This window comes from Myxocyprinus asiaticus, chromosome 33 (assembly GCF_019703515.2).
Source record: "Myxocyprinus asiaticus isolate MX2 ecotype Aquarium Trade chromosome 33, UBuf_Myxa_2, whole genome shotgun sequence".
Taxonomy (NCBI): domain Eukaryota; kingdom Metazoa; phylum Chordata; class Actinopteri; order Cypriniformes; family Catostomidae; genus Myxocyprinus; species Myxocyprinus asiaticus.
Window position 1 is genome coordinate 36,205,477 of NC_059376.1, and position 12,020 is coordinate 36,217,496.

General features: G+C 36.3%; 1 protein-coding gene across 5 annotated transcripts in view; it reads left to right on the plus strand.

The window, feature by feature from the left end:
* Positions 1-12,020, plus strand: part of LOC127423946 (disabled homolog 2-interacting protein-like) — a 130,746-nt gene that overhangs the window by 61,492 nt on the left and 57,234 nt on the right. For 2 of the 5 annotated variants that reach the window (XM_051668662.1, XM_051668661.1), the window contains exon 1: positions 3,807-4,148. The exons of 2 other annotated variants lie outside the window; for them this stretch is intronic. Coding sequence is in view for 1 of the 3 variants with exons in the window: in XM_051668660.1 (XP_051524620.1) it covers positions 11,320-11,342 (23 nt within the window). In the remaining 2 variants the exon portion in view is untranslated. Of the gene's footprint in view, positions 1-3,806; positions 4,149-11,206; positions 11,343-12,020 lie in introns of those variants that run through there. One more of the 5 variants, XM_051668660.1, reaches the window with a different exon arrangement.

Genomic DNA, 12,020 nt, shown 5'->3' on the forward strand with positions numbered 1-12,020 from the left:
TTCATGTTCTGTCTGTTATTGACGTGAGTGCATCGCGCTTATGTCATCTTGGCAACGTGCACTCATGCTCCATGTCTCTCGCGACTATGGACACTGTTACACTCACTTTGCACTGCACGCACGGGTCGCGAGCTGTCTTCACGTTGTGCTGAGGTTTGGTCACTTCGGTCTGAGATTTTGGGTTTGCGTGTGGCCGAACTCTCGCACAAGTGTCCTGTCTTCTTTTTGTCGCCTGTTGCGTGCATCGCATGGCGTTTGCCTCACGATGTACGCTCAGGTTTCGTTTAGTGTGAGAATGTGTGGCATCGCTTTGTTTGCATACATTAGTTAGTAAAAAAATTAGAAAATAAAACAATATATGCACTATATGGCCAAAAGTTTGTGGACACCATATGTGCTTGATGAACATTTGATTTCAAAACCTTAGGCATCAATTTCCCCCTTTGCTGTAATAACAGCTTCCACTCTTTTGGGAAGGCTTTCCACTATACTGTATGTAGTAACATGGCTGCAGGTATTTGCTCTCATTCAGACACAAGGCTGTCAGTGAGGTCTGGAACTGATGTTGGTAGATGGGGCCTGACTTACAGTTGCTGTTCCAGTTCACCCCAAAAGTGATCAGTGGGGTTCAGGTCTGGGCTTTGTGCAGGCCAGTCAATTTCTTTCACGCCAGACACAGTAAACCATTTCTTTATGGACCTCACTTTGTTCACAGGGGCATTGACATGCTGGAACAGAAAAGGGCTATCCCCAAACAGTTGCCACAAATTTGGAAGTACACAAAGCCCAAACCATTACATAAAGAAACATTAAGATTTTTCTTTACTGGATTTAATGGAGTAGCCAAATTCATTAATTAGAAGGGGGTGTCCACAAACTTTTGGCCATATAGTATATATACACACACACACACACACACACACACACACACACACATTTTTTGTTTTGTTTTTAGTTTTTAGTTTTTTAGCTTTTTTTAAATGAAAAAACTTATCCAAAACAACAGTGCATTCAAGATATACATTTTGCCATGTGTGTTTTCTGGAAGTCGAACACATGACTTTGGCATTGCTAGCATAAGTGTACAATATATCAACATTTATATGTGCATACTGTATACTGTATATGTACAATATCAAATGCATGTATTTTAGAATTCATATTATGTTTTTTTCCAGATTAGTGATAATCACTGAATTCAATTACTGTTGTAAGCTCATAACACTAATAGTTTTAAGTGACATTCTTTAGGCAGCAATGTGTCAGCCCTTTTCCTCTTCCTTATCTAATTATGGCTTAAGCTAAATTTTATTAATAGCAGGTTTAATCACAAAACAAATGAGGGTTGAGCGCAGAGCTTGATTAAATAATCTCATAATTGAATGGTATTACTGTATTAAAAACATATCATGAATTGCCCAGCGAGTTTTCAAATTCACATAATAACTAGAAATTTGTGCATGTTTTTAACAAGATATTTTTTTACACTTTCTGTAGAAAATGTGATTGATGCTTCTCCATGCAACATTCTACAATGCTAAGGTGTTCTGGGTGGCTTTTAGCATGTTTCTATTTGGGTACTAATGTGTTCTATGTGGTTGCTAGGTGGTTATTTACTGGCCCATGTCAAAAGAGCCCACCCCTAGGTGATATTCTGGTCCCACTCCCTAGATTTGACTGTGTAGTTGCTAGGGTGCTTTGGGTGCTAAGTGGTTGCTAGTGTGTTCTGGGTGGTTGCTAGGTGGTTATTTACAGACCCAAGTTAAAAGAGCCCACCCCTGAATGATATTATGGTACCTAGATTTAGCTGTGTGATTGCTAGGGTTTTGTTGGTTTATCACTAAATAGTTGCTAGGGTGTTCTGGGTTGCTAGGTGGTAATTTACTGGCACAAGTCAAAAGAGCCTACCTCTAAGTGATATTCTGGTCCATAGATTTGGCTGTTTGGTTGCTAGGGTGTAATGGGTTGTTGCTAGGTCATTGCTAGGATGTTCTGGATGGTTACTAGGTTGTTCTGGGTGGTTGCTAGGTGGTTATTTACTGGCCCAATTCAAAAGAGCCCACCTCTAATTGATTTTCTTGTCCCTAGATTTAAACAGTGTTGTTGCTAGGGTTTTGCTGGTTTATCGCTAAATAGTTGCTAGGGTGTTCTGTATTGCTAGGTGGTAATTTACTGGCCCAAGTCAAAAGAGCCTACCTCTAAGTGATATTCTGGTCCATAGATTTGGCTGTTTGGTTGCAAGTGTGTTATGGGTTGTCGCTAGGTCATTGCTAGGATGTTCTGGATGGTTACTAGGTTGTTCTGGGTGGTTGTTTGGTGGTTATTTACTGGCCCAAGTCAAAAGAGCCCACCTCTAATTGATTTTCTTGTCCCTAGATTTAAACGGTGTTGTTGCTAGGGTATTATGGGTTGTCATTAAGTGGTTGCTAGGGTGTTCTTGGTGTTTACTAGGTGGTTCAAAACAGTCAAAACAGCCCACCCTTGTTGCTAGATGGTTGCTAGGGTATTCTGGGTGGTTTTAACATAGTTGCTATGATGTTCTGTGAGGTGTTTGTTAGGTGTTTGCTTCATGATCCAAGTCAAAAGATCCCAACCTCATGTCTATATGATATTATATGGTCCATAGATTTGGCTATATGGTTGCTAGGGTATTCTGGCTGATCACTAGGTGTTGCTAGCATGTGCTTTGTGGTTGCTGGGTAATTCCTAGGATGTTCTGTGTTGTTGCGAGTTGGTTGCTTCATTGCCCAATACAAAAGTGTCAACCTCCAAGTCTCTGATATTTTGGTCTCTAGATTTGGCCAGGTGTTGTGTGGACACTAGATGGTTGCTAGGGAGTTCTGGGTGGTTTGCTAGGTGGTTGCTTCATAGCCTAAGTCAAAAGAGCTCATGTCCTACTCCAAGTCTCTATTGTCAATTTCCTTGATATGACCCAGGTCCCTTCAATGTAAGTCTATGGGATTTATATAACCCGTTTTATCATGCACCAGGCAAAATACGTGTGATCGCTTAGAAAAGTAATAACACAACTCTCCTCAACAAGCCAGACCATTTGTGGGATCATTTATGTCTATAGCACAAACAGTGCAGAACAAGATACACACCAAAATGTAGGTATTTGAACCCAAAGCATGAGGAACATTATAGTAATGCATTAACAAGCAAAGCTAATATTGCAAAAAGCTGATTTTTTATTATTGTTTTTTATTTTTTATCACACACTACTCAGGTCAAGGTTTATTGCATATACATACACAAAAACTCATGTTCACAGTCATTTACCTCCAGCAAACATCCGTGTTAGGAGATATTGTCTTTGATAACAGTGGGCCTAGGATATTTTTTCCCAGCACAGGGAAGAGGCCAGTATATCACAAAAGAGCACAGGACAAAGACCACACACCCACACACACATGTTGGTGTGGCTATCCTTATGAGGACTCTCCATAGACATAATGATTTTTATACTGTACGAACTATAGATTCTATCCCCTACCCCTAAACCTAACCCTCACAAAAAACTTTCTGCATTTTTACATAAAAAAAAAAACATAGTTTAGTATGTTTTTTAAGCTATTTGAATTATGGGGACGCTAGAAATGTCCTCATAAACCACATTTATAGCATAATACCCTTGTAATTACCAGTTTGTAACCTAAAAAAAGTTCCTCGTAAACCACCCAAACCCGCCCACACACACACACACACACACACAGGGGAACACAGGGAAGGGGGCAGGGCCAGCTCACACTGTGTTCAGTCTGCTTCTATTGCACACAGCAGCAGTCCAGCCGAAACGACAAGAGAGACAGAGAGAGGGGAGAGAGAGAGATGTGCCGCCCATGATCTGTTAAAGGATCCCTGGCCCATGAGGAGGGGTCTTTCTCTATGAGAGTGTGATAGTTAAAACAAGGAGACCGGAGCGAGAAGTGAGGAGGAGGCAGGGTTTCTTTCAGAGATTTTGTGTGTGTGTGTGCCCTGTTCTGTAAGCGCACTGAGAACAAGCTGCGTGTGTCCTCTTATTCCCAGCGGCTTGGAGCCGCAGCTCAGCCATCAACAGACGCCGGAAAATGGAGCTGTGAGCTCCCCTTCCTCATCCTTGTCTTCATTGCAGCGTGAATGCTCCCGGGATCTTGACGGCATGACCGGTGAGTGTTGCATCCTTGTATCCCCGCCGTTCTGACAGGCACGTTGTACGTCCTGATCTTAACAGGCGCTTGGAACGGACTGTAGTGTATTACGGATGCTGCATGTACCGACTGCTGCGGGAACGCATTGTGCTTGAATAGCATCTCATTACAGACCGTCTGTGCTGAAAGAATGATGGAAAGAGAGAGACAGGAGACGAGTCACAGTGCTCTCCAGCCTTTTGTCAGTGTTATCATGGTGGTAATCTATGGTAAACAGCGCTAGCCGGACGCACTGTTGTGGTCAGTAGGGATTGTGGCCAGTAACAGAGGTATAGTGTGTATGAATGGATCTGGGCTTTTAAAGGGGTTGTTCACCCAAAAATTAACATTCTGTCATGATTTACTCACCTCACCCTGACATATCCAGACCAATACCACATTTCTTCTTATGTGGAAAACAAAAGGCAAAATGTTAGCCTCTGTCACCATTCACTTTAACTGCATCGTTTTCCATTAAAACTGACTGGTGAACTGGAGCCTAACATCTCGTTCTGTGCTCCACAGAAAAGAAGAAGAAAGTCATACACGTTTGGAATGGCACGAGGGTGAGTAAATGGTGACAGAATTTTCATTTTTATGTGAACTATCCCTTTAACTCTCCACAGCTACACTGGTCTGTCCTTTGTGTACGAATAGATGTAGGAAAAGGCATACTAGGTGGAGAATACTACACTGTGACTTTTGGTCAGGTGTCTTTTGGCTTTTTGAATGCATTTGGTGATGTTATTTGTCTAAAAGTGTATTGGTGTAATGAGATCCATTAGTTCACTCTGTTACTGGGTGGTGGAACATGCTGTTGACATCCCTGCGTTCTCTACATTGGATGGGGTGGATCTGATAATCTATTTCTGTAGAGATGCAATGGCTTTGCTGTTGTAGAGATGAATTCCTGACACTGAATTCCTTTTTTGTGTCTGCCATACGTATGTCTAATTGGATCCATCTGTAGGTGTGTGTCTGCAAGAGACAGTGTGTTATTTAACACATAAAAGACAGCTTAACGTAAATATTTGCTTGAGAAGCTCATTTGTGAAGATGGTGAGTATATGTTATCAGTGCTTATGTTTGTGCAGTATTAATTATAAATAATAAATATTTCGCTCTACATTTTTGCACATTTGATTAATCTAAGCATTTGTTTTTCTGTAAATAAAACAGAATTATTCCTCTATTGTTGTCATACCACATGCTGCTGAACAAATTACAACATATAAATCTTTATCTTATGAGACATGTATAAAGCAAACAGTCTAATTTATATTGTGAATAAAAGAAAATCAACAATAACAGTTGACAAGAATCAGGCTTTGAATTTTAATCTACCATATAGTATATACACACACACACGCTATATATATATATATATATATATATATATATATATATATATATATATATATATATAGTAAAAAACGACAGAGTGATACCAGATATATATATATATATATATATAGCGTGTGTGTGTGTATATACTATATATATATATATATATATATATATATATATATATATATATATATATATATATATAAAACACACACACACACACACACACACACATATATATATATATATATATATATATATATATATGTATGTATGTGTGTGTGTGTGTATGTGTGTGTGTGTGTGTATACTATATATATATATAGAAAAAACGACAGAGTGATACCAGATATATATATATATATATATATATATATATATATGTATATATATATATATATATATATATATATATATGCGTGTGTGTGTGTGTATATACTATATATATATATATATAGCGTGTGTGTGTGTGTATATACTATATATATATATATATATATATATATATATATATATATATATATATATATATAGTAAAAAACGACAGAGTGATACCAGATATATATATATATATATATGTATACATACATATATGTATACTGTATACTGTATATATTTATACAATTTATAAATATAAGTTATCCCAGGCAGGTTTCATGTCTCTGGTATCACTCTGTCGTTTTTTCCCCCTCACATAATAAAATAATTTCAACTGAAATCAAGATTTCATGTCCATTTATTAATTTTGCAATTTGTCGTGTCATAAGCGAGATAATATACAGTCAGCTGGTCATGGTTTTGCGGCTGACTGATAACATTAACATATGTAACATACATTAACATACTATATATTGTTAATGGATAGCTGATAGCTTAATTGATGATTTTAAAAGCAACATTTTGCTGTACAATCAAATTATTTAGTTTGACACCTGGCTAGATAAACATGTTGTTCACATTGCCTTGATTCTGTTCAGGCAGGTGCAATGTGATTGGAAAAAAAAAAAAAAACCTACAGTATGGTGAGGGTTAAACATGTTTTCATGTTCTACTGAACCTATGTTCTTTTGGATATTTGTCAATGGCACATTTAGACCTTATGTCATAAGGGTCTTATTGTGTGCCTCTTTCTGTGTGTCTGACTCGTTCTGTCCAAGCCATTCTAAGCTATTATAACAAGTTGCATGAAGAATTTTTTTTAGGGCTCACAAAAACAAAGAGTCTCTTCTCAACAACCTTGTCACATAGCAGATTAAGACTCGCCAAGGTTAGTGCAGAAATATCATTCCATTTTAATTGCCTCCCTCCAGACAACAATTGTAGAGCTTCAGTGATTTCTGACAGTTACCCCTTTTTTTTTTTTTTTTTTTTTCTTTTTTTTTTTTTTTGCTGGCAGTGTGTTGGCAAAATTGTACAATAGTTAGTTGATATATTTTAAACAGTGACAGCAGGGTCTATACAGTACTATTCTACATATTACTTGTATAATTATTTCACATGCAGTTTCTATAACTCATATTAAATAAGACACTACATGGAATATGTGTAATATATCTCAAATTAATTTGTCACATGCTGTAACATCATGTCTTCACCGGACACCAGCGGTACAGTATGTTGCAATGCATCAAAATAAATCACTCCTTTTATAATGCTACATTCTGTTTCTAAACAGTTAACATTTCTAAACTTATACTCTTTCTTTTATACATTCATATAAATTCATACCTAAAATCTTGATGTTGCCAACAAATTAAATATTTTTTACTTGTTATTTGAGTACTACCATCAAACTGATGCTGAAGTATTGGCTAGAACAGAAAATAAATAAACAAAATAACATAATTGTAACTGTTTTAATGCTCAGAAATGGTTGATATAACTGCTTTAAAGAAGTCACCAAGTCACTTGTTGGGCCACTAGTCAAGGCATGGGTTATGTCAACAGCTCGTGATGTTGTATAATGTGATTACTGGTCAGAGAGGTATACAAGCATTCATTTACATTATTACATTAACATTATTACATGTGAGTTGCATTTTTCATGGGAGGAAACAATACCTCTTTGTTTATTTCAGAAACTCTTTCTCCAAATAAATAAATACAAATCACACTGAATAAGCCTCTTGGAAAAAAGGCTTGTAGATTTTAAGGTACTGGTGTAGATACTAGTGAGATTACATAAAAATTCTCTGTGAAATAACACCGCTGTTGAAATGAGGTATTGAGCACTATACCAGGGTCTGATGGGATGCTGAATAATAACATTGCTCCTCAAGCTTCCAAATGTTTTTCTCATTAAAATGAGAGGTTTAGTGACATATTTTAAATGAGCCAATAGTGTATCCTGGCTGACAGATCTAGCTCACATTTTTTTTTTAATTTTTTTTTTTAAATGAAATAGCTTGATAAGCTTTTTTGTAATTTTTTGACATATTTCCTATTAAAACGTGAAGTTTGAGTGGGACAAATTGAAGGGATCATCCTCCTTTTTTTAAAAAGCCAGTAGGCTTTAGTTACCTTACATCACAGCTGTGAACCATGATTTGCTACTCTCTTGTCAGTTACATGTTGTATATTTAGGGGGAAATCAAATTTTCATTTTGATTCTAGAGAGAATTTGATTGGACAAAAATATGTGTAGTGTAACATGAGTCATCAATATTTTTGAGTCGTTTTCTCATAAGAGAACGACTGTACATTTTAAAAGCAAGTTCATTTGGTCAGATTTTTTGAATACATAGGAATACAGAAATCCATATAAATGGTTTCAAAACTACACTGTTAAAAGTGAAACTGTGCATTTATTATCTCAATGAGCTATTTCTACATAACCTGACCATTAAAAACAAATTTTGCTGTTGTAACCTATTGTAGTCAGCTTGATTAAGTCATGTAAAATAATATTTTTGAACTATTTGGCATTTAAATAATATAAGTTAATGTGTTACCATATGAAGCATTTTTTTTTTGTACCAATTTTTTTTTTAAAGTGTATTAGACGAAACTCTGGGGGTGGGTAAAAATATTGTTTTTCCTATTAATCTTCATTTGAACGATCTCAATATCGATTCTTAAATCCCAAGATCGAGGAAATCACTCGCATTTGCAACCAAATTTCGCACTATGCGACTAAAGTGAATATATTTGGCAACTGACTGGTAAATGTTTACATTTCACACCATTAATTGTGTAGTACAGTGGTGAAATGTTCAGCAGCGAGATCCTTTCACAGTGTGTCGAGAGTAAAAGTTGTTCTGTGTAATGTGTATTCAAGACAAGATCCATGTAACCCATTTGTCATTGAATACGATATCTTTTAATACCCTTTCTGTTCTGTTTCAGTCAGTTGTTGATCAAAAACAACTAAAAAAAAACATTTGATTCTAATCATATATCGCACAGATGAGGTAAAGCCATTCAAGTCCAGTCTAGTTAACATGCGCTCATTTAAAGGCGCTGTTAACAGAAATGCCGTTTTTTGTTATTGAGACAGTACCAGGTCTAGCACGTGTTCAACAAATCAATGTAAATGCTTGTAAATAGTACAAATTATGCAATTTAACAATAAATATGTAACAAAAATAATATATGAAATATAATATCTTATTTATTGATTGAAAAAAATTTTTGTTCATTTTTAAAAAGCCAAAATGTGACCAAAATGATGAAAAAGTAATAAAACATAATTAGTAAAATTATTATTTTCCTAATGTACCTAGTTAAAAGGTCCCCTGTATAATTAACAGCATTAACTGGGAGATAATTTATTTTATATGTAAGCAAAAGGGACATTATAACTTAAATATACCCATATGAATTGATATTGAATCAAATCGGAATCGAACCGAGAGCTTGTGAATCGGAATTGAACTGAATCGGGAAATTTGTATCAATTCCCAGCCCTACAAAACTCCAATTTTGAGTTCATTGTCATTAAAGGATTAGTTCACCCAAAAATGAAAATGTATTCGCTCTCATCATTTACTCACCCACATGCCATACCAGATGTGTATGACTTTCTTTTTTCTGCAAAACACAAATGAAGATTTTAAAAGAATATCACAGCTCTGAAGGCCCATACAATGCAAGTGAATGGTGGCCAACTTTGAAGCTCCAAAAAGCACATAAAGACAGCATAAAAGTAATCTATAAGACTCCGGTGGTCATATCCATGTCTTCAGAAGTGATATGATAGGTGTGGTTGAGAAACACACCAATAGTTAAGTCTTTTTTTGCTATAAATCGCCTTTGACCAGCCCTGACCATTAGGTGGCGATATGCTTGAAGAACACAATTTGCTGAAAAACAAAAGAAGAAGAATGTGGAAGTGAAAGTGTAAGTGGAGATTTATAGTAAAACTAGACTTAAATATTGATCTGTTTCTCACACAGTCGGACACCACAACATTGCCTTGACCGATGGTGTAAGTTTAGGGTGGGACTATCTGTTTATACATCCAATGGAAGACAGGCGGAGTTTTCTGGAATCTGTTTTAATTGTTTTTTCTGTTTTTTTAATGACGCTAGTGGGAAATTACACACTTGTGTATCTTATGAATTGGTGTTGCCCCTATATAATAACTTGTAAAACAGCAATGTAGTTGTTTATTCCAGCTGCACTGCACAACAATTTATGATTTTCTATTAAAATGTGCCATATGCCAAGTTCGTTGCTTGCCTCCCTCTACCATTGCCATTCTCTTAAAAATCTTGCTTGTATGGCTACTTTCCTTGGCAGTCATTTCCTATTTAGAGCAGAGATCTCGAGGGAGGAGGGCTGCTTCCTGTCGGGGAGTGTGGGAACTGTTGGAGGTGGAGAAAACCATACACAGTCAGCCACAGATATAGGACACAAACTAAGACCAGACTGCAGGCAGTACTCCAAAACATGAATTTAATTACAGCACGCGAGGTCTGCGGAGTCCACAGTATGCTGCTGTCTAACCTTACTCTCTTATTATTGGCTCATGAATACATACTTTAAATGAACTAGCTGTAATGTAGAAGTGCTATTTTAGTGAATGCCATTTTATTGTGTGTCATCATTGTTTACTTGAGAGTTTTTTAGAGTTATGATACAGACTTGCAATTGCTTATTTTTTATGGTTTTATAACCTCTACAGCTGAAGTGTCATTTACTTTTATATGTTAAAATTCTTTCTCCCATCCCAGCATAATATGCAGAGATAACTATAAGTTCTGTAGCACTATTAAAACATTGCTATGTTTGTTTGAGCAGCCCGACACAGCAAAAATGACCATGCTGTTGTCCGACCAATTGCAGTTGGGGGGAGTGGTCTGGAAACCATTTGGAAAACAGTCATTATATTTTAAGTTTCATTTTGTGGTGTTAGTGACAGAGAAATTACTTTCTTATGCGTAATAATGTAGTTAACAAGAAAATTATCATTTCTGTACTGGTTTTGCACAATCATATAAAATATATTCTTCATGCAATGTTCTCTGATACTAATTAAAGGTTAAAGCCATGCAAACCCAACCAGAGCTGAAACCTGAGACAGCAGTGGTACGTAAATCCCTCCTCTGAAAGCGAGCACAGCATTTTTAAATAGAAATCCTTGAAAATGGATTTGGGTGTGTTCAAGATGCAGCAGATTGTTCCCTAGGGTGCTTGGAGACTGGGGCACTCCCTTGCCCTAAATGTTTTCAGCAGTACGCTAGTACAGTAAAACAATTTCCAAGCCTGGCCGTCACATATCTCGCAGGAAAATCAAGGATAATCACTGCACTGGCTTACAGAGTTTGCAGCCTCTGGACTTGTTTTGTTGTGCAGTGGGATCATGCTGAATCAGAATAGTAAAAAGTAAGTCTGGGAAATGTTGTTTCTTCCTGTTTTTCTAATCTTGATGACTGTGGTTCCAGTGAAACGTGCAAACCTCTTTATTGGCACAGAGTTAGGTGGGATTAATAGATTAGCTGGAAAGTATATGGCTGTTTTCAAATAACCTGCATAAGAGTTTATTGTTTCTGCGTTCCATGCCTAATTCTTTAGCATATTTTCAAATAGCCATCAGGAATGGAGCTTTGTTCGTCTGACTATGCTATCAATTATTTATTTATTTATTTTTTACGTATTTTTTATTTATTTTTTTATCATACTTTACTAAGAAATTAAAACTTGACCAATGAGAATACAGGCATGTGAAAAACAGTGGGCTGTAAAATTTTGAGACTACATTAAAATCTGGGAAAATCTGAAAATTAAAAAAGAAAAATAATCTACATAAACACATAAGGCATATTACCACTTCACTGCAAATCTGCATATCACTAAACATTTCCACACATACAGTATACATATGTCCCCATTTTCATCAAATAAGTGCTCAGGAATGTTTGGCACTTAAAATTTATTTTGTAATTTGAACTGATACGAAAAGGAGGGTGCTATACTGTATTTGATGTAGTGAAACAATTGCTTTATGTGTCGACCCATGCAAATCACAGCCCCATGAGCTATTTCCCCTGAGTCATCAGCAGC